At 39.2% G+C, this 27,581-nt stretch overlaps 2 protein-coding genes across 3 annotated transcripts in view; both read left to right on the top strand.

Annotated features, from left to right (window-relative positions):
• The window catches only part of ALKBH8 (alkB, alkylation repair homolog 8 (E. coli)), a 47,508-nt gene extending 40,490 nt beyond the window's left edge, over positions 1 to 7,018 (top strand). The window contains exons 11-12 of the mRNA XM_004689069.2: positions 4,019 to 4,168; positions 6,130 to 7,018. Coding sequence (XP_004689126.1) covers positions 4,019 to 4,168; positions 6,130 to 6,684 — 705 coding nt within the window. The 3' untranslated portion in view covers positions 6,685 to 7,018. The remainder of the gene's footprint in view (positions 1 to 4,018; positions 4,169 to 6,129) is intronic.
• A 15,772-nt stretch (positions 7,019 to 22,790) lies between these two features.
• CWF19L2 (CWF19-like 2, cell cycle control (S. pombe)) overlaps positions 22,791 to 27,581 on the top strand; it is an 88,398-nt gene continuing 83,607 nt past the window's right edge. Inside the window, exons 1-3 of one of the 2 annotated variants that reach the window (XM_004689068.2) lie at positions 22,791 to 22,906; positions 24,684 to 24,794; positions 25,796 to 25,918. In XM_004689068.2, coding sequence (XP_004689125.1) covers positions 22,814 to 22,906; positions 24,684 to 24,794; positions 25,796 to 25,918 — 327 coding nt within the window. In that variant the 5' untranslated portion in view covers positions 22,791 to 22,813. The remainder of the gene's footprint in view (positions 22,907 to 24,683; positions 24,795 to 25,795; positions 25,919 to 27,581) is intronic. The other variant, XM_012729930.1, reaches the window with a different exon arrangement.

The raw sequence follows: 27,581 nt of genomic DNA, 5'->3' as shown, positions 1-27,581 counted from the left end.
TATATTTTAAAGATTTATTTATTCATACAGAACTGGGGTACAGGCCAGAGATGTGGAGGGTGAGAGGACTCACCAGGAACAGAGTGGGGAGCAGAACAAGCGGGTCAGGAGAGGTCTGCCACGCCATGTGGATCTCCTCAGGGCAGGCGGGAATTGAATTCATGCGGAAGTGGCTTAAGCTTCTTAGTGCAGTGCTTTAACCTGCTGTGCCACCAGGGAGGGCCCAAAAGTTGTATGTTCTTAAGAAATAGCAATAATGTAACCTCAAGTTAGAAACTAGGTGAAAGGGTATTCGCTTATTCTAATACCAAAATAAACCAGCTTATTGTAGGATATGGCTGTGCAGTATTTTTTATATAGTCTTATCACTTATAGTTTCATTTTGATATGTATTCTTACATAGTTTCTGGACTTGATGATATTCTAAGTGTTGAATTGGTTGTGTTCAGTTTGGAACTATTATAAATACCTCTTTAATAATGAATATGTATATTGAGAAACAATGTGACAAGAAGGAAGAATGTGGATTTATGGAATGAGAGACTGGCAAGTCTCATAAGTGGCAGGTTTAAATTGCTGCCATTTGCAACATGGGTGGAGCTGGAAGGGATCATGCTCAGTGAAATAAGCCAGAAGGAAAAAGAAAAGTATCAGATAGCTTTATTTATTGGGGGACCATAGGGAAACCATCCAAGTGGATAAAAAGGAAAATAAAAGACAAAACTAGCAGGCAGCTCTAAATTAGAAATACTCCTCAGGGGAAGGAGAGGGATTAAAATGGGGCAAGAAGAACCACAAGGGACTAGGGTGATCATTCACAGGTGACTTGGTGGTCGGAATTTTACATGGACTACACCTAAGAGGAGAAATAAAAAGTGTACAAAAATGAACAATGTTGTAAAATATGTATATAAATAAATATTATAAATTAATGAATTGCTGCCATTTAACTGTTAAACTGTTCGATTTGGGACAAATTACTTTGACATAAAGTTTCCTTTTCTGAAATGATAGTAATGCCTATTTCATAGAGTGTTAAAAGGGTTAGGCACGTTGATGAAAAGACTTTGCTATGTATTTAGTGGGTTTTTGAGAAAAGGAAGTTTTATTTGCTCATTTAAATTTTTCTATATTTTGCATTACTTTCTTAGGATAAACTCTTGGAAGAATAATTATTGGGTCAAAACTGTGGATACTTTTGTATTTATTAGGGTTTGCAAAATTGCTTCCTCAAATTGGTTGAGCAAATTTGTACTGTTACCAACACTTTATGTTGGTCATCTAGTCATGATTTATCTATGTTTTGTCACACAGGTACCACCATAGTACCCTTTGGTTAAATATTTTTGATACTTCAATCAGAGAAAAACAAAACCTTGTTTTAGTTTGCGTCTTTGAGGGTTGGTTGAATACTTTACTTGTACTTCCGGAATTGCATGTTTAGTGTTTTATTGAAAATATAAAAACATTATGTAGGAGTTTAAGTATACATTTTAAGCCCAACCAAATGTGGTTATGTAATGGCACTCTATCCGACAACCAGAAACTTGTATCTTTAAATGAGTCTTTCATTGTATCTGTATTTATAAATAAGTCATTGTCTGTCCTGTTGTTGTCATTACACATCATTATTAGGGAGACTTTCAAACACTTGGTTCTCTCCTTGATATACAAACTTAAGGAAATTTAAAAGCAGAAAAGGAAGAAAACAAAACTGACAGTTTGATTGTAGTGCGTGGAAGACTCAGGGAAACAGTAAGTGAAAGATTAAAGTCCAGAGCCAGGCATGTGAGAAGGCTGCTTTAGACCCTGTGCTTCAGGACTGAAATTGCTCCTATTCTCTCATGTGGCAAAAAGTAGCACTTTGTGCAAATAAGTGTAATAGCCTAGCAGGAAGTACATTTTCTCTTGTTTTGTTTGGCTCCTTTTCTTGTTCTGTTTTATCTCTGGCTCTCAAATAATAACTTTCCTTCTCTATTGAGTTCTGTCTCTGAGAATTTGTTTTGTAGGCAAGTTGGATTTCTTCCTCTTGACTTTTCAGCAAGGTATAGCAATCTTTCAGAATTGGACGTCCTTGAAACTTCTGATTCTGTGCACTGAATTTTATTGTAACAAAAGTCAGCAAGCGCCCAAATATAATATGCATGTTACTTCAGTGGTATTGTCATCCTGCTATTGTGAGTGTTGGTGCAGTGGCCTAGAATACGGGTGGAAATAAAAGTGATAAGGAACATGAGCATCTTACACAGGTAAAGAGGGCAATTCACTGAACGTCATGCCATTGCTAGTAGTGGGTCCTTGATACTTCCATCTTAAAGTACATCAAAGGGAAACTGCTCTGCTTTCTTTTCAGCTTGGTGCCTTTATTACACCTCAAAAAGTAATTCAGCTCTAGCCTAGAATGTAGAAGCTATGTTTTGCTTTGTAACTTTATTGACTTGCCATTTGTCTACATAGCTATACTTTCAGGAGAATCACATCACACCTCCCTGGGTACACATGCTTCCTTCACCTTCCACCAGAGCTCCAGTGAAACTACCCTTTCACCTTCCCTCCTCTACACTCTTCTACCCACCTCCCATCTCTCTGGTAACAACCAGAGAGAGTTCAGAGTCCCTTTCATTGTGCTTTACCAGTTTGTTTTCTTTGGTTATTGTTTATCCCATGAACGAGTGAGACCATCAGATAATTGTCCTTCACTTTCTGACTTATTTTACTTAGCATCATCACTTCAAGATATATCCGTTTTGTCCCCCAAAACACTGCTTTATCTTTTTTCCTTAATTGAGTAGTATCCACTGACCTTCAACTCCACAATTTCATTATCTAGCCATCTATTAACGGGTATTTTAAAACTGTTTAATATCAGCTAGAAACTGAGCAGATTCATTCTAAGTATGATTCGCATGACAATGTTATTTGGCTTAGTAAGTACTGATTTACCTGAGGATTTGCATTTTTTTTTATTCTTAGGTGGATCAAGGGAAAGCTTACAATAGTATATCAACATTCAAAAGAGTAAATGAAAACTCGAGGTGGTAACTTGTGTTTGATGAAATTGACTTGTGTTTTTTTCCCCTCTTGTGGAGATTCGGCTAAAAAGAAATATCTAGATATAGTTATTATCATTTAGTAATGTATCATTTCTTAAGCTCCTCCCATCCCTCAGTTTACACATGCACATATTGTGGGTGTTTGTGCATACTCACATTCTCTTAATATTCTCACACATCTTAGTATTCATAGAACTAAATAGTAAAATTGTGTATTAAAAACAGCAACAGAATTAGAGAGAAGATATGCCTTCACCCCTCCAAACACTTGCACAGAACCGAGCACACATGTAGGGCGTGTTAGGTCTCTCCTCTTGGTGAGAGCGATGAAATGATGCTGCTGGCTGTGCCAGTGTGATCCTCAGGGGATGGCTGGTTATATATCATGTAGTTAAATAGCACTTTACACATTTTGAATTTAGCACTTGATTCTTAGTATATGTATAGGCAGGTGTTTAGTAGGACTCAACAGCTTCTAAAAAATGAAATAAACTATTTGTTTTTACTTTGGAGTGTTTTACTGTGTTCTACTGTACTGTAATACATGTTAAAAGTATAAGAAACAAGAAAAAATTCAGCCATCTTCCTGCTGTGTGGGTTATCACAATAGAGTTTCTATGTCTATAGTGATGACAAACCTTAGATCCTCTTTGTAGCTTCCCCCCAAAGACTTACTGTCTTGTGTTTATGGGGTGATTTCTGCTTTTCAGTGTGTGATGTTACAAAAAGACCTAGATTCTGAGTGTGATCAATTAGATACTAATTAAGATACTAATATGTTGGCCTGTAAATCATGTGTTTTCTGTCTTTGTACTGGTTATAAAAACCAGTAATTTCAATGTCTTAGACCACTTCACATCAAATATGAAATTTAATAACTTTATGGGAAGGAATAAACCCATTGCTCTTAATTTCTCAGGACAGTAAAGAAAGATGTTATAAAGTTCTTTCCTTCTGTATTATAGATGGGCTGTGATCGTAGCCAAAACTTGGTGGATATTTGCAGGGAAAGGCAGTTTCAGGCCTTTGTCAGTGATGCGTTGGCAGTACCAATCCGCAGTGAGTCTTGTGATGCCTGTATCTCCATTGCTGTGATTCATCATTTTGCTACAGCAGTAAGTATCACCTTTCTTTCTCCAAGAATTTGTAACCAAAGTAACAGGAAATGTTCATGGATTTTACTGATTTGAATCCTATTTTAGCTCTTCTTTCCAAGCAACTTGTCCCATTTTTTATTTTTTTAAGATTTATTTATGTATACAAGAACCGGGGTATAGGCCAGAGGTGTGGTGGGTGAAAGGATTCATCAGAGACAGAGTGGGGAGCAGAACAGATGGATTCACTGAAATACACTACTGAGGGAAGCAGTGGGTGTGTCAGGAGAGGTCTGTCACACCATGTGGGTCACTACCCTGGCTAGGAATTGAACTAGTACTGCAGTGGCTGCGGACAGCACCAACCCATTGTGCCACCAGGGATGGCCCTGTCCCATGTGGTTAAGATGTGGATGTTTATTGCTGCTTTATTTACAATAAGAAAGACATAGAATCAAGCCAAATGCCTAAAAGTAGATGACGGGATTAAAAAGAGGTGGTACATTGGCCCTCCCTGGTGGCGCAGTGGGTTAAAACACAGCACTGAGAAGCTAAAGCCACTTCCGCATGAGTTTGATTCCCGCCTGCCCCGGAGGAGACCACATGGCGCTGCAGACCTCTCCTGGCCCGCCCACTGCTCCCCTCAGCAGTGTACTTTGTAGATCTGCCTGTTCTGCTCCCCACTCTCTCTGGTGAATCCTCTCACCCTCCGCATCTCTGGCCTGTACCCCAGCTCTATATGAATAAATAAATAAATCTTTAAAAAAAAAAAAAAAGAGGTGGTACATATACACAATGGAATATTACTCAGCAAAAACAAAAACAAAAAAACACATGCCTTTTGCAGCAACATGAATGGAGCTGGAAGGGAGCATGCTTAGTGAAATAAACCACAAAGAAAAGGAAAATTATTGATGGTTTCACTCATAGCAGGAGTATAAAGGACTAGTGGCAAAAATAATAATAATCATGAACAGCTGTATACCAAAGACATTTTACAGGGGTGGAGTAGGGAATGGGATAAAAAATGGGGCAGGTGGGGGTGGGGAGTACACGGGACCATGGTGATGGCACGCGGGTGATTTGGTGATGGGAAGCCCACGGGATTACACTGAGAGATGGAAAAAGGTACAAAATGATATGAAAATAAACTATCATGTTATTAAAAAAGAAAGAAGGAAGGAAGGAAGAGAGAGAGAAAGAGAAAGCATGTGGAATAGAGACAGGCTCCACAGGACTCGTGCTTTCTTAACCAAGAAGCCTGATGGGGGACTGCACACTAGTTGCTGCATTTTTTTTTATCTTCCTGCTGAGTCTTATTTATCTTTAAATGCCTTTCTCAAATCCAGAGTTACAGAATTTTAGCTGCAAAATACTTTGAGAGACCATCAGCCACAGGCCCCTAGAGAACAATCTCTCCTTACCTATGAGCCTCTTTCTCTTTCTCCAGCTTACTTTCTTGGCCCTCATTTTCGTTTCCAGCACCTTCGTCAATCTCTTGTTTGTGTTCCCTCTTTTCCTATTTTATTTTTAACAAATGTATTTAATTGGTGCTGGTATGCCCCAAATTTCAAAATAAGTGAATTTAATACTTTAAATTTCTCTTACAAGAAAAAAAAATCATATTTCCCCCAGTGTTTAATGTTTCTTGCTGAGTTTAGCAATAATTTTCAGATCCCTATGCTAGAGCCACGTGCTATTTCAGTACAACGAATGACATTAACTGAATCCAAAGCAAAGTAGAAACTCACCCTCTGAGAAAAACTTCCTTTTCTCTATCTACTTCTTCAGCATTTTATTCCATAATCAAAGAATAAATAAATGCCCCTTTGCTCTTTTTTCTTTCACTTTTGTTTTATATTTTTATATAACCTATTTTGTTGGATTTTCTGGCTGTTCAGCTCCATTGAAAACAGCTATTTTTTCCTGATTCCTCTGTGCATCTTCTCCTGGTTGATATTGGCAACATGTTTTTTCACTAGGAGCGCAGAGTGGCAGCTCTCCAAGAACTTGTTCGACTCCTGAGACCTGGCGGGAAAGCACTCATTTATGTCTGGGCAATGGAACAAGAATATAATAAAAAGAAGTCCAAATACCTTAGAGAAAGCAGACTTAGCCAAGGAAAGAAAGAGGAGAACAAAAATGACACATCAATGCAAGAGTTACTTGTGGAGCAAACACCTGATGTGGGCAAGCGGGATTCAGCATGTTCTGCCGGCCTGAATGACTTTCAGATGGAAGGATGCAATTCAAAGAAACTTACGAATTCCAGGCTGCCTATTCACACTAACAGGACTTCTTTTCATTCTCAAGACTTACTAGTTCCCTGGCACCTTAAGGAAAACTCTGGCAAAGATAAACCTGTTGAACTGTCTGGGGCAGTGGTACCCCCTGAGCAAGGTGCTGTGTTTCATCGCTATTACCATGTGTTTTGTGAGGGAGAATTGGAGGCTGCCTGCCAGACTTTGAGTGACGTCAGCATTCTGCAGAGCTTCTATGATCAGGGGAACTGGTGTGTGATTCTTCAAAAAATCTGATTCTTTGAACATGTCATCAGGGAAGAAATGTTCACTTTTTATTGCTTTTAAAGGCAACTAAATTAGCTCTCTTTTGAGTAAAAAGAAAGTACTTGTGGAAAAGTACCCAAGGTGAGTGCCTGAAAGAAGTGTGGAAGTAGAGATTAATTAGGTAATACCCAGTCTATGACTGCTGCAGACCTCATTTTATCCTCAAAGGTAGGCTTCTCCTAAGGGGAAGAACATGGTTGTTTTGAAAAGTGATTCAAGTAGTTTGTGAGATATTTAGGAAATGGGTGTGGGTACAGTATTTTGAAGATAAATTTTGTTATAAAATATTATAAATGAACTCACGGAGAATCTTGGTGAAATCATCATTTTAATAAATGTCCTGTCGCTAGAAAATTGTCTTGACGTTTCATCTGTGATTGTTAGCACTGTAAAATCATAGCCCACAACCACTCTATCAGCAGTTATTACATTTCATATTTGATGTGAAACAGCCTAAGATGATGAAGTTATCAGTTTTTATAACCAGTACAAAGGCAGGACACATGTTTTACAGGTCAATATCTTACACCTTAACAAGTATCAGACAAAATTCAAATAAGTGAATAGAAGCAAAGTAACAAGAATAAAAAGGACAGTGTAGGAAACGGGAGGCCCTAATTACTTGCACAGGGCTGGACAAAGTAGGTGCTCAGCAAAGTTTAGTCAATCAGGTAGTGCCCATAAGTTAGCGGGAGTTTCAGCTAACAAATACCCATCAAACTCCTACTGGATACCAGTTACTATTTTAAGTGTTGGGGATGGAGCAGTGAGCAAGAAAGAACAAAGCTCTTTCCTTCATGGTGCTCACATTTTAGAAGGGAAGATAGATAATAAGCAAATACATTGTTACAACTGCTAGATAAATGCTACAGGGGAAAAAGTAAAACAGTAGTGGGGTTTCATCTGGAAACAAAATATTATTTTTACAGGAATGAAACCTGACTGGTATTCCTAATGTGTGGATCAAGATGCTAATGGCAACCCAAGTCTGCTCTTTTAATGCTTTTATTTAAATAGCAAAAGTTGCCAGTCAGACCTAATTGTGCCTTTACAGACAAAGCCACAAAGTCATTATTGGGTATTTCTAGTTCAATCGTAGTTTGTTCCAGTCTAGGCATAATCAGGGACTATTTTACATTTTACTTAAAACTGTTCCATTACTACCCAGTCAGTTGTCCACTTAGGTCAAGTTTCCAGGAGAAAAGGTAGAAAGTTAACCATAGTCAAATTATGCAGAAGGCAAGGTTTTGTGTCTTTTTTAAAAAACTCCTTGCTTGGGCGCCCTCCCTGGTGGTGTAGCAGGTTTAAACGCAGCACTAAGAAGCTAAAGCCACTTCAGCATGAGTGCGATCCCCACCTGCCTCCAAGGTGAGCCACATGGCGCCACAGACCTCTCCTGACCCGCCCGCTGCTCCCCTCAGCAGTGTACTTTGTCAGTTGGTCTGTTCTGCTCCCCACTCTGTCTCTGGTGAATCCTCTCACCGTCCCTGCACCTCTGGCCTGTACTCCAGTTCTGTATGCATAAATAAATCTTTTTTTAAAAAAATTCCTTGCTTTCAGCATGTATTGCTTTCATAGTGGTAGTGCTTAAAACTACTGAAAGGAAAAATTGCTTTTTGTGAGTGATGGTGCTTAGACAATTATATATTTTACTACTAAATGTTAGTGATGTTTATCTTCAAGCATCGGAGTAGTGAGTCATAATAGGTCTTAGATGAGACAATGGTTACCATGTCATAGAATTATAATTGCTCTATTGTTATATAGCTATTATAATTGTCATGGATTATAATTGTTCCCTCCAGATGGTTTAATAAGGTTTATGATATCAGAAGAAAGAAAATAGAGCTTAAACTAATTTCATTTTTGATATAAATTCTAGGACTTTACAACTTAAAGTTTAACTCAGGTTAATAAAATTTAGACTGTAACAAATGATTTTCTAGCAAGATGCAAGTACCAAAGGGACACAGAAGAAATAGGAAATGGAAGATGTTGAGAATAGTTTAGGAATTCAGAACTTGGCTCTGAAATCCGATTTCTTGAAGTTGAATTCTAGGCCTGCCGTTCCCCGCCCCCACAACCTCCTTTTCTATTCTTCGGTGTTCTGATCAGTAAAATTGGAAAAGCTGTTATGAAGATGAGCTGAAATAATATTCATAGAGCTGTTAGAAAATGTAAGAATATAGTATATGTTTGGAAAATGTTTATTATTATTATTATTCTCAAAGAAGGACTACAGGATTTTTAGGTATTAACTGATGTGAAATCTAATTTGTTAATTATATAATAAAAATGTTCAGATTTTTAAAAAAATCTAGTTCTTATCAGCTGTGGGTGTCAAAATTTCCCATATGATTGTGGATTGTTCTATATTTTTCCTTTTAGGCTGGTCAATAGTAATAGTGCAAAAGTGGAAAAAATCCAAATGCTCATCAAAAGTAGAGGTAGTAAAATTATTGTCAAATTTTATAATAGGTTACAACAAAAGTGATAACTGTAATTAAAGTATACTTATAGATGATGAAGGAATTTAGAAATAGAGTGCCTCGTAAAAGAATCATACACAAAACAATGTCATATGATTTCTGATGATTTCTCTAAGATCACTTCTGACATCAGCTAGAGTTTTGGGTGTCTTACAACACCTTCTTTCAATGCCATCTACAAATTCAGGGGTTTCCAAGAACTTGCTAGAAGAACTTGTTAGAACTCACTCATGGACATAGCTTATTACAGCTGAAGGATACTGGTGAGCATCTGCCAAGGAAAGAGGTGCATGGTGCAGAGTGCGGAAGCCCGTGTGTGGTGCTTTCTGTTGTCCTTCCAGTGGAATATGGATGGAACATGCTCAGCAATGTGTATGTATAACAACACACAGAGGGTGCGAGGGTAGCTCACCTTACCCCTATGTTCAGTGTTCTTATGAGGGCTAAGTGACATAGCCATGCTGGTGACCTTTGAGCTCTCACCCCTCTGGAGGTCAGGCTGATAACCTTGACCCAGGTCTCCTGGATACTTAACAGGCAGGATATTCAAAGGCTTTGAGATCAGTTCTCAGGAACCTTGCAATTTTTGTTGGCTGTTGCTTCCCCTCCACCACAGTACTGCCCTGAATAAATCTTCCTGTGAAAATAGCTGCAAGGAAACCTAACTGATCCCTTGAGCTTGTGCTGCTGAGAAGCTAGATGTTCAGTAGTGTGTGAAAACAGAAATAGAATGCAGAGCAAGATTATGATCATCAATTCATCCAGGACAAGCACATACAAGAAAGGATTCCAGATCATTGGAAGCAGGGGAAAGGTAGGTGATTGATGGTACTTTATTTTTATTAAAACACTATAGAGAAGGCCCTCCCTGGTGGCGCAGCGGGTTAAAGCACAGCATTAAGAAGCTAAAGCCACTTACACTTGAGTTCGACCCCTGCCTGCCTCGGAGGTGACCACATGGCGAGGCAGACCTCTCCTACCCACCCGCTGCTCCCCTCAGCAGTGTACTTCGTCGATCTGCCTGTTCTGCTCCCCGCTCTGTCTCTGGTGAATCCTCTCACCCTCCAAATCTCTGCCCAGTTCTGTATGAGTAAATAAATAAATCTTTAAAAACAAAACAAAACAAAACAAAAAAAAAAACACTATAGAGAAAGTGCTCCTCCAGGGAAGGCAGGGTATCCAAACATAATCTTCATATATCCTTTTTATAAGCAAGAGCTTTATTGTTGCACTATTTCCTATTGTGGCTCTTTTTATAAGGCCTCCTCCCCACCCCACCCCCAAAAAAAAGTGTGTAAGAGAAGCCATACAGATATTCTCTCAGTGCAGTCTTATCTTCACTTTTGCAAATGCAATTGGTATTATTAAATACGAACTGGTGAATACGCCACTAATGCATTCCAAAGAATGTCCACTCTGGTTTTTGAGTTTTGGGGGCGGGGGAGGGGGAACAGGGCACTTAAGGAAATAAAAGCCTTTAAAGTTTGTCTTAAAGAATCAATGTGAGAAGCTCAGAGAGCTATGTAGAATCAAGGAAGGTATACTTTTCTTATGGTTCAGGCTTGCGAGTGACCTAAAATTGTGTGCAAAACCTTGTGGGCAGGGGCATGTATCTACCTCTTCCTTGGGAGAAGGTCCATGGTCTTTGCCTATAAAAAGTTTAGTGACATTCTCTTGTTTATGCTTGTGATACCCAAAGTTAGCCCCAAAGTTATAGAACGAGCGGCACTGGCAGATTAGGATATAAAGGAGCTGTCGGATTGTGCAATATGCAGAGTCCAAAGGTGTGGCCAGAGATACTATGTCTAGATGGTGATCGTTTGGCCTGACCCTTGACCCAGGCTTTGGGATACATATTTACACCCTATATGGGGGAACAACTAAGAGAAAACTAAAAATCTTTGTGATTTCTTCTTTAATTTGTAATGAGTACAGGGGTAGGAAAGGCAAGTATTTATTCAGATACTGAAGATTTTCCTGTAAAAAGCTCCTTTTTGTTGAATACTCCTTTTGTCCTAAAAAAGCTGGGCTCCTTGTTAATAGAGTAATATTAATGAAAACTCTAGACTTCCAGGAAGACCAGTGGGAACACACCAATTAAAAACAACCCATTTCACATGTTGACACTGCTTCCTGGAAGGTCCAGTCATAAGCTTGGTGGCACAGGATTATCACTGATCTGTTTACCAAGAAAATAGAGGGTGACTGGCTTGAGTTTGGGTTTTGTGCAATTCTCTGCATCTAGCAGAATGGTATTTTGATTGATTTGGATATCAGGACCCTCCTGCGTATCTTCAGGTAGTACCAGTTCTGAACAAACTATGGGATTAAGAATAGGGAGGTTTCCTGAAAGAAACTTGGCCTACACTAACTAGAGTAGCAATGGATGTTGGCTGCAGACAGTTAAGGATTTTACGTTTGCTCTGGAACACCTCTAAACCAGTGTCCTAATGATCCTACACTGTATATACTTGTAGCCTCAGCACCAGAGTTCTTTCTCATAGCAAAGACATGATTCACAGCATCTTCTGACCAAGACATGCATGGAGTGAAGAGCCATTTCTTCATAACAGGTAGAACAAAAGGGAGTATCTTGGTTTTAAGTGGCAGCCAGCAAGGTTTCTGGGCTGTATGAAGCAGTGACATCATCAGGAGGAGGGCTGGCAGCAGGTGCCTCTTTGTACTTTGCACATCTGCCAGGATGTGAAACATCCTTGATGCTGTAGTACTCTTCTCAGAAGATACAGTGGAAACTGCTGTCAACTAACTTGGATCCCAAACACAGTGGGGATAGCTGGTTTCCTGGGTGTCAGGGACTTAGTGACTAAGCTTAACCACCAAGGGTAGGGTGGGTTGGTGGACAGCAGAGTCAACAAAGCTGCCAGTGATGTTGGCTAGCTAGTCATGGTGTCCCTGCAAGACAAGCAGACGAGAATCTAATTCTTGGTTGCTTAATAGGCAGAAAAGTATAACTTGAGTCACCAAAACAAAGAGTAACGGCTCCTCAATTAACTCCCAGACATCAGCCAGTATATATACGAAGGGTCTCTTGAATGACAGGGAGGCTGGATCCCCTTGAGGAACCACCCTGGGACTGCAATAAATTTTTACTGTGACTCTACCTCCCAGAAACATTTGGCTCCTCAAAGCTATGCAACATTTGGCTCCTCTAGTGACTGAGCACTAGAAAAGGAAATGATCAGATCATTGAGGATTACTGGACTCTGGCTCTGACCTGACATTAATTACAGGAGAACTAAAATGCATGTAATCCAACAGGCAGGTCAGGGACTCCAGGAGGTCAGGTGACCAGTGGGGTTTTAGGTCAGATCGGTCTTACAGTGGGCCTTGTACATCTCCAGAGCAGGCCTTCTGCTATTCCTACAGCTCCAGAATGAAACACAAGACTAAAGATGCTCAGCAGTTGTCAGAATCTCTGCCTTGGCCCCTGCCCTGTGGAATGAGGGAGCACTGGAACTGTCTCCCCGAGGAAGCAGTAACCAAAAGCAGCATTGCAGTCCCAAAGGGATTGCAGTGAGTAGCGCCACAGCAAGGTCTTGCAGGAGTTCTAGAGGGTAGAGATTCCTACCCTCTCTCCCTGTTCAACTCACTGTTTTGGCTACAGAAACAGATGGGCCTTGGGGAGCGACAGTGGGTTATTGTAAACTTAACCAGATGGTGACTGCAATTGCAGCTGCTGTTTCAGATGCTATTTAATTGCTTTAGCAAATTAACACATCCCCTGGTACCTGGTAGGCAGCTCAATGAACCACCCAAAAACATTTCCAACTCAATTTATTTTTTCTTAGATTACTTTCTTCTGCTCTTTTTTTTTTTTGGTAGTTCAAAATATTTAATTACTCCAGGCCCTTGGACAACACAAGTTTGAACTGCATAGGCCTGCCTATATGATGATTTTCTTGTTAAACACATGGCGTGAAATTATGGTACAGATAAATACAGTCAGTACTTTAATGCATTTCCTTGTGACTTTCTTAATGTTTTCTCCTCTAGCTTAGTTTATTGTGGGAATGCTTTTGAGACTATTCAGGAAAGTAGAGCTTATATAATAGCAGAGTACCAATAGTTTTCATAGCTGCAGAGATATTTAATGAAAACAGCAATTCAGAGATTAATCTGGCAGAGGTATGCAGAATGGGTGGGGTGAAGAAGGGTGGGAAAAACAGAATATAAGGAGGCCAGTTAGAAGCTAGCAGCATGGTTGGTAAATGATGCAAAAAAAAAAAACAAAACAAAACAGATACTTCTATTGAAAATAAGATTAAAAAGAATTTGTTTTTTTGAAGGGAGATGTACAGCTTCAAAGCACTGTAGTGTTTGACCACTAGATTGAAGGTCACAAACTCTAAAAACTTAGTTTTGGTCCCTTTGCATTGTAATTGATCTGTAGCCTCTCAACTTAAAAAAAAAGGGGCTTAGGTAACACTCAGAAATCTTGTGGTTGATTTTTCTTCCTCTCTCTTTCATCCTTTCAGTAGATTAAAAACTATTAGCCTTTTAATACTTTCAGGTACTTTCAAAATGTTGTGTGGATAATACTTCAGAAAATAATTGTGCATACATGTGAAAATTAAATTTTCTTACCAAGCTTTTCTTGAAGGGGCTGGGTATTCATGACACTTAAGAGTCCATGTGTCTTTGTGGTGTTCAGTGAACAATTTATCACAGTGAAGAGAAAAGGTATTGGAGAAGTTTTTCTGAATCTTAGTGTAGACAAGTTTGGCTTGTGTAACTGACTTTGATAAGGAAATGATGAGAAATGGAAGTGGCTGGGTAGCGGTAGAAAGGAAGGGGATGGGATGGTTGTGGAAACCCTAGAAGAGAAGATTTAGCAATTGTTTGAATGGGTGAAAACAAGAGCAAAAGAGACCATTAGACTCCTTGGGAGAAACCAAGATGTTTGAAGGAGACATTGGCTGGGGTGGGGGTGGGGGGTTGGGGGGTGGAGGGGGGAGAAGAAGTGCAAGATGAACCAGTGTCAACTACTCCTGAGCTTGATGTGCTTCCCTACCTCCTCCCCCCCCCTCTGTCTCCTCTTCCCTCTGGGGCCAGGTGGAGAAGATAACCCTAACCTTGACAGGGATAACCTTGACTGAAATAAAGATCCCAGTCATAGTGATAATTATCTAGTAATGATAATTAGAGTTTATTAGGTAATTGAAGTGAGGATTCAAATCTGGAAGCCATCTGACAGATTTGCCTCTGAGGGAACGGCTTTGTCAGTCACACGTTTGGGTGAGATTATGTATACCTTAGGAAGGAAGGGGATAATCATCTTATGTCAAACAGCACCATCATCAAACAACACATTACATTTGTCAAGAGCTTCTGGCTTTCTTTCAAAATTTTTGAAGCATTAAACTTTCCTGGCTGTTCTGACAGATTGTTTTTATGTACATATCCAGGAAGACACCTGCAGTTATGCTTTATTCTACACTCGGTATTCATGTACTCAGATACTTCTATAATTGCTTTCTGGTCAGCAACAGAGGTGGAGAGGTGGTCAATCCCATTTTTTCACAGGCATGGATTTTTCTGAAGGCCTTCTTCACAGCCACTTCTGACAGAGTCTCTAAAGGGGCTTGGAGCTCCCTTCCACCTGTCAGGTCCATTAGAAGGCCTCCAAATGCACATTTAATTCTAATTCTAGTTATATATCAGTCTCAGTGATCTTGTTTCAGTATTGCTTTCCTAACAGAACTTGAAGATGGGCTGTTTATCCTCTTGCATCTGTGAGCTTGTCCTAATTACTATCTTATTAGTGGTTTGTTACTCATGGGTTGAGTAAAACTTTGATATATGCTAAAAAGTAATTTTGCTTGATACTTTTGTATTGTATTAATAGAGTCTAGCCATAACTGTCAATAATCCCGATCCATAAATATAACCCAATTTAGAAGACTTGTTTTATTTCAGCCAAGATTTTGTTTATGAAGCAGCATTCACGTATTATCAACATATTTGGGCCTTGGGCAGTTGGGGTCAGGTGGAGAAGAAAACAGTTTCTCTACAGTCCACTGAATGACAGAAAGTTACTGCATACAATTGCCAACTCATGGTTCTGATCAACATGAGCGATATTATCATGAATCTTCAATACTTAGTGTTTGGGGAGCAGGGAGAGGATTTTTCATTAGTTCTTGGCAGCCTCCTAAACCCTTCTTTCTCCTAGATCTGCCCTTCCAGTATGGTAACCTTGTTCATGGAGCCATCAGATATCAGTGCAACATAAGCTGTCAACTGGTATTATGACCACACATTGTGAGCTGAAGCATTTTGAAGGGTAAGTGTGCTGTTTCCTAGCAAATAGGACAGGGTTTCCAGAGCAGCATGCCTTAATGGTGAATAGGATTCCTCTTTTTTCCCCCCAAGATTTATTTATTTATGCATACAAGAACTGGGGTAGAGGCCATAGGTGCAGTGTGTGTGTGTAATAGGATTCACCAGAGACAGAGTGGGGACCAGAGAGGCAGAGTGACTGAAATACACTATTGAGGGGAGCAGGTGAGACAGGAGAGGTCTGTTGTGCCATGTGGGTCACTTCCCTAGCTGGGGATTGAACTCATGCTGCAGTAGCTATGGATAGCTTCATAGTGCTGTGCTTTAAACTCTTGCACCACATAGGGTTATTTTTATTAAATTCATCCTAATCATGTTCTGGACATACACTGTGAATTGTACAGCTTTTATAACCTGTGGGAAACTGTACCACAAAAACATTAGATAAAGTAAAAATAATACAGACCATTGCATTTCCCTTTAAAAAGACAGGTCATGATGAAAAATAAGCTAGTTTCAGAAAATAAGCAATATCCACATGGGAATGTCAGCATTCAAGCTTATGCTTAAAAGCTGACCATAGATCTGAGGTATGCAGCAAGTGAGGGGGAGGGTGGGAGTGGGAAATATATGGGAGGGATGAACACAGTTCATGGGTGATGTGGTGGCAAGAGACTGTGGAGATTACAATGATATAAGACACATATTTAATTAGTAAAAAAAAAAAAACCCAAAAAACAAAACTGCTTTGTAATACCCCTTGTCCCCTTGTGTTATGTGACTCTATAGGGACACCTGATGTTCTGTCCCTTGGGGAGCTGTTTATATTACAAGACTACTGGGGATAAACCATGTTTACTTGGTGAGCTATCTATTTAATTATCTGCTCTCTCTTTATAAAACCTAATATAAAGTCAGGAGTTAGAAAAGTCATCGCAGTTAGGGAGCAGTGAGAAGAGTCTCAAACAGGTATCCTACTTGGGCTGGGGGGGGGGCGGTATGGGCAGTGATTTTCATATTCTGGGTTTGAGCCTCAGGTGTGCAGGTCCATAAACTCAATTTTGACAAGGAGACTGAAGTAGATGAGGAACAGGGCTGAGTCTTAGTAATAAAGTCAGAAGAACCCGATAGGTCCTTTTTGTTCCCATGTAATGGGAGGCTGTTCTTTCCAGAGACTGGACTTCAGCTGATAACAACTGTAAATATTCTTGTTGTGGAAGGTGCTCCTTGTCAGAATTAAGGTTCTTACTAGGGAGTGTTGTTTGTCCTCAAAAGAAGCTATAGGACCCATAGAATAAAATGGAAATGGCGTCCCCTACATTATGCCATGTAGTAACCTGGAAGTCATAGCAGAGAAAGGAAAAGTTCTGAGGGACAATTTTCTTATACCATGATAAGAATTGACAAAACATCAACAGTTTCTATCTGATGTCTGGTAACTGCCATGTCCAAGTCTTTACTGCCTTTTCCTCTTGGAGGATGGCTAGTGCTTGTTCTTAGCTTTTTTCTTTGCTAGGTTCTCAACAACTGTTCCTTTTCTATCACATGGTTTTTCTTCAGTGGTAGTTCAAGGCAGCTTCCAGCAGGGACACTACTAAAAATATATATAATCTGCTCTGACCTGTTGTTGTAAGTGATCACAACTGAACTAAACTGGGGATAAATATATATGTATGTGGCCCTCCCTGGTGGTGCAGCGAGTAAAAGCACAGCACTAAAAAGCTAAAGCCACTTTAGCATGAATTTGATCCCCACGGGGAGGTGATGATCCACAAGGTGAGGCATACCTCTCCTGACCTGCCCACTGCTCCCCTCAGCAGTGTACTTCATCAGCTGGCCTGTTCTGCTCCCCGCTCCCACTGGTGAATCCTCTCACATCCCCTGCACCTCTGGACTGTACCCCAGTTCTGTATGCATAAATAAATAAATCTTTATAAAAAAAGAAAATATATGTTCCCTATCTACCCACAGCTTCTATTTTTGTATCCAAATCATGTTTTCATTGCAAGAAATGCCTGTTTTCTTTCATGTTCTATTAAAGTCAGACTTCACATTACAACCTTTTCTAGAATGAAGAAAAGTGGAAAATAAATAGTGAGCAATAGAATTGTTACAGAAGTCAGGTTATTTTGGATTCTTATTGAGTTTAAATATCTTTAATGCCCACCTGTATATTGAGGAGAATGGGAGCACCTTCTTTGGAGGATTGTTGCAAGGATGAAGGAGCACAATGCAAATAATTGCTTAGCAGAGCTCCTGGCATAGAGAACACACTCATAAATGTGAGTCTCCTCCTTTGCCCTCTTTGTTGCCTCCTTCTCCTTTCCTTACAGTCCTAATATACAGCTATTTTCCGCATAACACAAGCAACCTTGGTCTCTAACTTCAAACATCACAAGTTGTCACAGAATATGCTCTCATCTTTCTTGTCAGCCTAGGTGGTTCTCTTATTGTTTGGCAGCCAGAGCTCTCTGCATTTTCAATGCCTCACTCTAAATCACACTCCTTTCCCCTCTAATCCCACCATATGATCTTGTTACACGATGTCTAAAGCAGTCACAATGACTGATTCTTTAATAGACACAGACCTTTTCTATAGCAAGCTTCTAATCTAAATATTTAAGCCAAGTCTCACTGGCTCCAGCCATTGAACAGGCTTTTGTGAAGTCTCCTTTTGTGATTATAAGGCAAGTGCTCAGGGAAAGCAGACTCATTTTAATAAAATTACAAGCCCAGCATTACTAGCAAAGTAAATCTATTGCTAGGGAAAATAATTGTGATAGTCATATGTGATTTAGGACAATGCTGTATAGGAATATATCATTATTCCCGTCCATATTACATATGGATAATTGAGTTTATTGGTACTTAAGACAAATGAACATTATGCATGAGAAGATAAAAATTCATAGTTAATTTTCCCCTGCCTTCCTCACTTAAAAGACTAAACATCTGCTGACTGTAGGCATGGTCCCAAACTAGTAAAAAACCTCACCTGAAAAACAGTGGAAGTCTTAAACCCAAAAAGAGGGTAGGTGTCCTGACCCCTCACCCTAGTGCACAGTGCAACAGTTTTTCTGCTTCAGTGGGGAGCACAAGTGAATGCAAGAAGGAGCTGGGGAAACTAGTAAGAGCAGGAGATTCAGCCCCTTCTATGAAGAAATAAAATTTAAGCCACCAAGATCAAGGACATTTCACCAATTCTACTCTGATTTCAGTTTAGACTATAGGGACTCTTAGTAGGGACCAGAATCATTTAGTTGGGAGTTCCTTCAATAATAGTATAGGTGGCAACAAAAACAAAGACCAGTTCCAAGAAAGAGGCTGGAAAGTAAGGACCCTCTGGCCCAGAGGCCCTCTCTGACTGAGCTAAGACTTAGTTTTATAATCCAGCCCCCATATTACCCCAGCAGATGGAAAACCAGCAACTGGGGAATAGTCATGGACCACATATAGTGATGATGTGACAGGAAAATGTCCTTGGTGTTAGATTCATCCCCCAAGAACTCCAGATGCTGAGTGAAAGGGTGGGTATCTATATCCTTCATGCAGGGATCCTGTCAAGTTAGACTTTGGTTTATATAGTTCAGACTTGTCAGGTGGCTGATCTCTAGCATTCCTAGTAGTCAGGATATGTCAGCTTGAGGGAGACATGATAAGTTCAGAACGATTCTAGGGTGGTAACAATGGAACAGTTGATCCTGGTGACATCACTAACCTTAAAAATCAATTATAAATTAAGAAAAAAATATATCCATTAAAATTAAACACTTTAGCACTTCATTAACATGGGCCAAGTGAGGTGAAGGTGATTAAGAAACAACATGATCTCCAAGCATAAGTTGAATCTCCAAAATCCATGCATGTTGTGGATGAAAACTGGGAAATGTTTTTTTAGCTACCTATATGGCTTGTAGAGGTGAATGTATGAATCTAGTAAGGATCCATGCTATAAAGATTAGAGGTTTATGAAATGCTTTAGTGTGGTGTCTGGTAATTGAAAGCATGTGATAAGGCCTCAGAGAGCCCAAAAATAATGGTATTTTCATATACTGAACACTTGTAGGTTTGAGTATTGTTCTAGGGCTTAAAAATTTGTTCTTTTTAAAAATTTTATGTAGAAGAACTGGGGGGTAGGCCAGAGGTGTGTGTGGGGGTTAGTAGGGAGTTGAGAGGATTCACCAGAGACAGAGTGGGGAGCAGAATGCAGACCTACTGAAATACACTACTGAGGGGAGCAGGCATGAGGTGATTATGTAAACCAACACAGCTAGTTGATGGCAGAGTTAGTATTTAAGCCAGGAAGCCTGGCTTTAGAACCTGTGCATTTAATACCTTGCTGATACCTTAAAATTGTCATAATACTAGCTGGGAAGACAAAGACCACCTGTGTATTGTTAGAAAAGGCCTACACTGTTTCTGTGAACTCTGCCATCAATAGGTGGTAACCTTATGTCCAAAAAGAAGTAAGGAGGGTTTAATGGTAGGTAGCATGGCCTATGCTAATCAATTAAACTGGGACACTTTCAATAGTAAATAGGGGTGTTGTTGATAACTTCACCTGGAAAGCAAATATAAAATTAGATAGCACTGGGAAAAGTAGGCCTGTGATTATTTATACTACCTACAATATATGCTTTAACTTCAAAAACCTGCACACACTGGTGAAACTGCCTATACTGGTCCATATATCAATATGTATATGTTATTATAATGGTTATTTTCTCCAGACCATGTGCCTGTGTTTTATGGGCAACACAAAGGATTTTCAAGAATAATCTTCACTGTGTTTTTACTCTGATGATGTAATTTAACCATCACAAAAACCAGTCTGTATACTGGTTAAGTGTTTTCAAACAAATCCTATGATCCAGCAGGCTAGCCAACCTGTAGAATATGTTTTTATTTTTTTAAAAGATTTATTTATTTGTGCATACAGAACTGGGGTACAGGCCAGAGGTGCAGGGGCAATTTGAGGATTCACCAGAGACAGAGTGGGGATCAGAACAGACAGATCTACTGAAATATACTGCTGAGGGGAGCAGCAGATGGGTCAGGAGAGGTCTGCCCACCATGTGGATCACTTCTAGGGCAGGCGGGGATTGAACTCATGCTGAAGTGGCTTTAGCTTCCTAGTGCTGTGCTTTAATCTGCTGTGCCACCAGGGAGGGCCAAAAATTGTTTATGAGAGATGCCATAAAATGAACATCTTTTGACTTCCTATAACAATTAGCATAAATTTCAAATGAGGTTTGAACAGTGTTTTTAACTCTTGTAAGATTAATATATCTTTTACAAAATGTATCCCTTCTCTAAGCTTGTTGAGTTCCCATGTGCCAGCCACCTTGTTACATGTTGGAGACACAACAGAAACAAACAAGTTGGTGTTAGAAACTAGTGTCTGCCCACACTGTGCGCTCTTTGCTACTGTTGTGTCCTCCCTGCCAGGTCCCTTCATCTGAGAAAGCAAACAGGTTTGTTTCTAGACTAGCTTGCTTTATTTTACAACCTCCCAAAAACAAATATTGGGCATCTTTTAATATATTTATTTGCCATCTTTATATTCTCTTTGGTGAAGTGTCTTTCAGATAAGTTTATTATTTTTGAGTTTTAAAACATACATGTTATGGTGGATGTTAGTCTTTCTGGGTGAAGATATTCTTTTAACAGTCCTTCACAGAGCACAAGTTTTAGATTTAGTAAACCCTAACTTATTACTGTTTTAATCTCATTGATTGGGCTTTTGGTATTATATCACCAAGTTCAAGATCACATAGATTTTTTTCTCCCTTATTTTTTCTAGAAATTGTATACTTTTGCACTTTAAATTTAGGTCTAGGATTTATCTTCAGTTAATTGTTTTTGAAAGGTCTACCTTTTGAGAAACATCTCGGCTCAGTTTTGCATATAATTGTGAATTGTTCATTAACATTTATTGAAAAGTCTACCTTTTTTCATTAAATTGCTTTTGTTCCTTTTTTTAATGATCATTGACTGAATTTCTGTGGGTTATACTCTGGACTCTTATTCTTTTCCATTGATTCATGTCTAGTCTGTTATTAATATCATGTTGATTATGCTAGCTTTATAGTAGGTCATGAAATTATTTGAATGGAGCTTCCAGCTTTGTTCTTCAGTATTGTGATTTCTATTCAAGGCTTTTTTTCTTCCCATATAAAATTTAGAATTTGTTTGCCAAAAGCTACAAAATCACTTGTTGACAATTGTCATTTTATTTTATATAGTCATATTTTAGGAAACTAGGTGTTTTTCCCAAATATGAAAATGTGCTAAATAGGCATTAGTTGTAATTGCTGAACTTCATTATTAGTAATTGCTATAAACTAAAATTCAATTTCCCATAACAATAATACAATTCTATTTTTATATTAAAATAAGCACTACATTCTCATGGTTAAGGTTTCCTTAACCTAGGAACTGCTGGGAAAGTTTCTTGGAAATACGCTTCTATTTTCTTTTTTGAAAAGAAAGCACATTTACCTTATCTTCATTTATGTTAAATATTTTTAATGTTTTTAGCACCTACTTTATAACTCTCCTCCAGTTTTCTTTATTTTCACAATATAATGTAAGTTATGCGGTTTGTATTCTCAGGCACTTGATAAATATTGTAGAATATCTTTCTTCATGGAACTCAGAAATTTTACATTTGGGAGACACAATCTTAACAGTAAAATCGCAGAAAGGTGTAATTGCGCACTGTAATGAAAATTGCTGGGCTGGATAAAAACGAGTAAATAATAGGAAAATTTGTAAAATCGAACAATTTGAACAAGCAGGTATATAAATCACGAAGTACAATGCAAGATTCACATCACTTTTTCACATATTTAAAATGAAAGGCACCAAAGCAAAACACAGAAATCTTTAAATATTGTCCTTGCTGCTAGCTAGCATTGCTCTTCTGCCCAGCTCCCTCCAACCTGCTCCTCCCGGGCAGGAAAACTGGCGAAAAAGGTATTTTGGTGGGAAAGTTTGAGTTATAAATTTAACGTCTGTGAACATCTAATTTCCTTCGGTGATAAAATGAGGAGCTAGAAGAAAGGGCGTACTACCATGCAAAGTTCGTCAGGCAAATATACATCAATCCCGCGCAGGGTAATTCTAAAACTACAGACAGCTAGGTGACCACAGACTGACACTGCCCTGTGAGGCCCGGATATGCGCATGCGCCCCTAGGGAAGCGGTGCCTTCCTTTTCGTAGTCGGAAGTCCTGGTTTGTTTATTCAGTCACGACCGTCGTAAACGAGGGCTTTGCGACGGCTTCGTGCTTTACGACGACAACAACTATGGCGGCTGCCAGTGGTAGATTTGAAAGTGCAAGGAGTATCGAAGAGCGTAAAGAACAGACCCGGATTGCCAGGGCGGAGGTGCTATGCCAGGTACCTCCGTTTTGGGATTTTGGAGCTTTTTAGAATTGCGAAAGCGGAGGGTTTCTGGAAGGTGGGCCTCTGGCTGTCCTCCCGCCCACCCCGCCCTTCACCACCGCAGTAGCTCACCTTAATTAAGTTGTGTGCACAGTATGGTATCACCCGTCTTCCAGATACTCCCGCTTGCCGCTCATTTTTTGTCGAGGAAATCCTGTTTCTTTCTTCTGAGTTAACTTTTAAAAATCCAGTTTTGATCTTTCTATCACCCAGCGTATTTCACAGCCTCTTTTTTCGTTTCTGTTGTGTCTGAAACAAAGGTTTCCGGAACACACGTAGGCTGCTTGAAAGTGACCTGTTTGACTGTTTAATTTTCCTGTCTTACTATTGGCATTGGTTCCAAGCTTATTATAAACCACTACTGATCCAAAACAAGGGTTGTCACAGAGACCCAGACAATTTAACTTCTCGAAAAAGATTGAGAAACACTGTATTTCTCCTTCAGATTGGTGTGCTTGGCGGTAACTTACCGCCATGGCTGGAAGTAAAGTGTATTGAATTATCTGACAAGATGAAAGAAGCATGGCAATGAAGGGAAAAGCTTTAGTTGGAGAGCAACATAGGGTACAAGTAAGGGAACGTGTTTTATTTGTTTTAACTTGGAAGAGCTTTAAACAAGTTTAAATACAGATGAGGAGACAGTGAAGGAGAGAGGGAGAAGGAATGACTATAACCATCCTTTAAAGGAGCAAGAATGGGTGATTAGGTTTGGCATTCTCTCCTAATTACAGCTAAAGTAACATAGATGTTTAGTAAGTGTTCTTTATCCTTGTCTTTTTTGATATTTAAGACAGTTTTGGGATGGGTTAGGGCTTGTAAGCCGTGATAAATTTACAGTAGAAGAACGCATAGAGTTTGAATAGGTCGAAACCTTTGGAGTTTGGGGACAAAATGAAAGGATGGCCTTTTGGAGACAACTCACTTTATATTACTGTTATTGAAGGGTTAATAAAACTAGCAACAATATGATCATTTCACTTTAGTTATGTGATATGAAGTTGAATAAAGGAATGTGATATGAAGTTGAATAAAGGAAATCTGATTCAGAATATAATCAGAAAATTATGAAAAGAAGGATCTCATACATCTGCCCCATTGCAGCTTACAAAAAGCCTAGGCACATTATCAAGCCTCCTTGCCCAGCAATCCACCATTTGTACAGAAACTCTGTACCCTTTAGGTCAATGAACTTTCATTCAAAAATCACCCTTTCCAGTGTCCTCCTAAAATCTTATTAAAAGTTAACTTTCCCTCTGCTTCTACAGACTTGCTTTTGGTTCCCCTGACTTTGCCCAGATTATAAATTCTCTTGCTATTTTGAGTAAATTCAGGTGGATGAGCTAGGGATCCTAGTCCTTCATTTCAAGGTTGAAAGTGATTGGTAATGGAAGGAGAGGGTTTTTCCTTTCTTTGCCGGGTCCTTTCACACACATGACTGTCATTTTGGTATTCTTGTTTTAGGATCTTATGCAGTAAACTATTTTACCCCAGAAAATTGCATGCCTGCACTTACTGCTAGTTTGAGGGACAAGTGCTGCCAAGTGGTTTACTAGAGGGTTTTTATTTTTTATCATTTTTATCTTCCCTATAGTTGAAGAGATGCAAATTCCTAGCAAGGGACACATGGGGGTTGATTTGTGAGACCTTATATAAAAGTGGGAGAAGTTTTTGTTTTACCTCTGTGTGAAAAGCACCTGGATCAATTTTAGTTTTTCTTTTCTCATTGTTTTAGGCCAAAGCCAAATTTGAAAAAGAAGAAAGGCGTAAAGAACTTAAACGACTTCGGGGTGAGGATACATGGATGCTACCTGATGTGAATGAGCGAATTGAACAGTTCTCACAGGTGAATACTAACATATCTACTTAATATAAAACCCATTTTTTTCTTTCCCAATTTAATTTTTTTTTTAAAGATTTATTTATTTGTACATACAGAACTGGGGTACAGGCCAGAGGCTCAGGGGTGGTGAGAGGCTCACCAGAGACAGAGTGGGGAGCAGAACAGGTAGATCAACGAAGTACACTGCTGAGGGGAGCAGAGGGTGGGCCAGGAGAGGTCTGCCACACCATGTGGTCTCCTCCAGGGCAGGCGGGAATTGAACTCATGCGGAAGTGGCTTTTTAGCTTCTCAGTGCAGTGCTTTAACCCTCTGTGCCACCAGGGAGGACCCCCAATTTAATTTTTTAAAGGTTTATTTATTGATGCATATAAGAGCTGTGGTGTAGGTCAGAGCTGCAAGGGGTAAGAAGATTCACCAGGGACAGAGCAGGGACCAGAACAGGCTAACTGAGTGAAATACACTGCTGTGGGGAGCAGCGAGTGGTCTGCTATGCCATGTGGGGCACCTCCCTGGCTGGGGATTGAACTTGTGATTTGCTGTAGTGGCTGCTGATTGCTTCATAGTGCTGCATTCTAACCCATAGAGCCCGTAGGGAGGCCTCCTTCCCCAATCTTAAACTTATTTTCTTGTTATATTTTATAGGACCTAGTAATCCATAAACTTTTATAGCTATTGGTAGATGTAACACATGCATATTTATATACATCCTTTTGTGTACATATGTATTTGTTAGATTATATCTGTTTTTCAAATGAATTTATAAATAAGTCTAAATGTTCTCTCATATTTTTCTAATAAGTTTTCTCAGCTATATAATTTATTAGTAGTGCACATATTCTAGAAGCTTGTTAAGCTTCCTTAGAAAATTTTATTTAATTATATTCCTTGTCTCATTTCATGAAAGATTTAGTTTTGGAACATAGTTCTTTTTTCTTCTCCAGAAAGTTCCTGTGTAAGTAAGATAAAACTAAATTTCTTTTTTACCTCTTCAAAAATGAATATAGGAACATTCTGTGAAAAAGAAGAAGAAAAAAGACAAGCACTCAAAAAAAGCAAAGAAGGAGAAGAAAAAGAAGAGCAAAAAACAGAAGTATGACAAAAGCAATGAGTCCAGTGATAGTTCGTCAGTAAGTATGCACTAAGACTAGCCAGAGCAGCTATTTGAGAAAAATGTATACAATGGACTAATGTTTGGAAACTCAAATACATAAGAACTTAAAAATATACTACTAATTAGAATTTGAAAATGCTTAGATGATAACCTATTTGGAGATGTTCTGAAAATACTGGAAATGCTGGTTAAGAAAAAGGTAAGAGGATATGACCTGGGGATCATTGCCTATTGAAGCTGTAGAATGGATGGAAAACTGAAAAGACAGCACAAGCACTGAGGAGCCTGTCAGGAAGTAAAGGAAGTTAAGTAGAAATAGCTAGAAAAGTAGGAGAAGCAGGAAAAAACAGTACTGTGAAAATCAGAGTTGAAGACATTTGAGAGTCTGTTACCCCTGTTTCTTTGTAATAGACATAATATTTTAAGGTTTTTTGTTTTGTTTTGTTTTAAAGTTTTAAAAATAGGATATATTTATTTGTCTTCTGGCCTAAAGGAAGAGAATGGTGGGTTGGTTCTGGTTCTAGCCCGTTCTGGAATGAGGGGACTTACGGAGCTGAGACAGAGGTCCAACCCTTCATGTTTGTTTTCTGGAGGAAAGAGGCACATTGCTCTTAAGGCTGATGAGTGCAGTTGTTTAGGTTCATTTGTTCTCCTTTGTATGTTCTTCAGAAGTTTATGCTCTCCGTTAAGTCACTATATTTCAAAGTCTGGCCCTTGTATAGTCTGATGAACTAAAATTTTGGTAGGATACTCTCACATGATATTGATTCATGACAGTCTTATATGAGAAAGCAGTATATTAATTGATAGTCAGATATAACTGGATAGGTTTGTAGAACTAGCATATTTTGTAACGGTAGGAATATTTAAGCTTTATAGAAAAAAATTTTTGGCTTATGACTCAGAAAATGGACTTAGAAGGTCTTAAAGTGAAAATAAACTAGAAGCCCTGTTTCACAGTTATGGGCGACCGACCCACTAAGAATTTGATAAAGGTAAGTGATCCTTTCTCCTAAAGGCTTATAAAACTCCTGGAGTACATGCAGGGATCACAAATTAAGAATCCTTGTCCTGTGGGGGTAGATCTGCCAGATTAATTAAATGCTTAAATCATTTGATTAAAGGCATTTGCTTCCTCTTATGAGAGAAACATTATACTTTTTCTTTTTTCTTTCCTAGAAATACTTGCAACATTTTTTTGTTGCAATGAACAGTATATATGTACCTTTATATGTACCCAGTAAGATGTATAACATATTCCTTACTGAGAAAAGTCTACATGCATGCTGGATGTCCTCATCCCAGTGAAGTGGATGAAAAACTGAAAGAGATGCAAGCCCTGATGGGGAAGGGAAGGAGGAAAAGGGTTGCTAGAGTTAGGGTCTTAAAAGGGGGAAATGTGTGCAGCAAGAGCAGGATAAGTAATCGTGAGGAGAATGAGTTTGGGTTAGCAATGTCCCAGGGGATGGTAAGCACTGATCCAGAGTAGGTCATCTTCTCTTCTGAGCTAGGAGGGAATTTGTAAAGGTATGTGCAGCTATAGATAGACATGGAGGAGGACTGGGGAGGAAGGGAGTAGGTTGTTGATAGTGTTTCTGTGCTCTTTTTTTTTTTTTTAAAAGATTATTTGTGCATACAGAACTGGGGTACAGGCCAGAGAAGCAGGGGTGGTGAGAGGA

The sequence above is a fragment of the Condylura cristata genome, unplaced genomic scaffold (assembly GCF_000260355.1).
Source record: "Condylura cristata isolate star-nosed mole 26May11 unplaced genomic scaffold, ConCri1.0 scaffold00025, whole genome shotgun sequence".
Lineage (NCBI taxonomy): Eukaryota > Metazoa > Chordata > Mammalia > Eulipotyphla > Talpidae > Condylura > Condylura cristata.
Note: the sequence above shows the minus strand (reverse complement) of the source record. Positions and strands in the feature narration are given on the sequence as shown.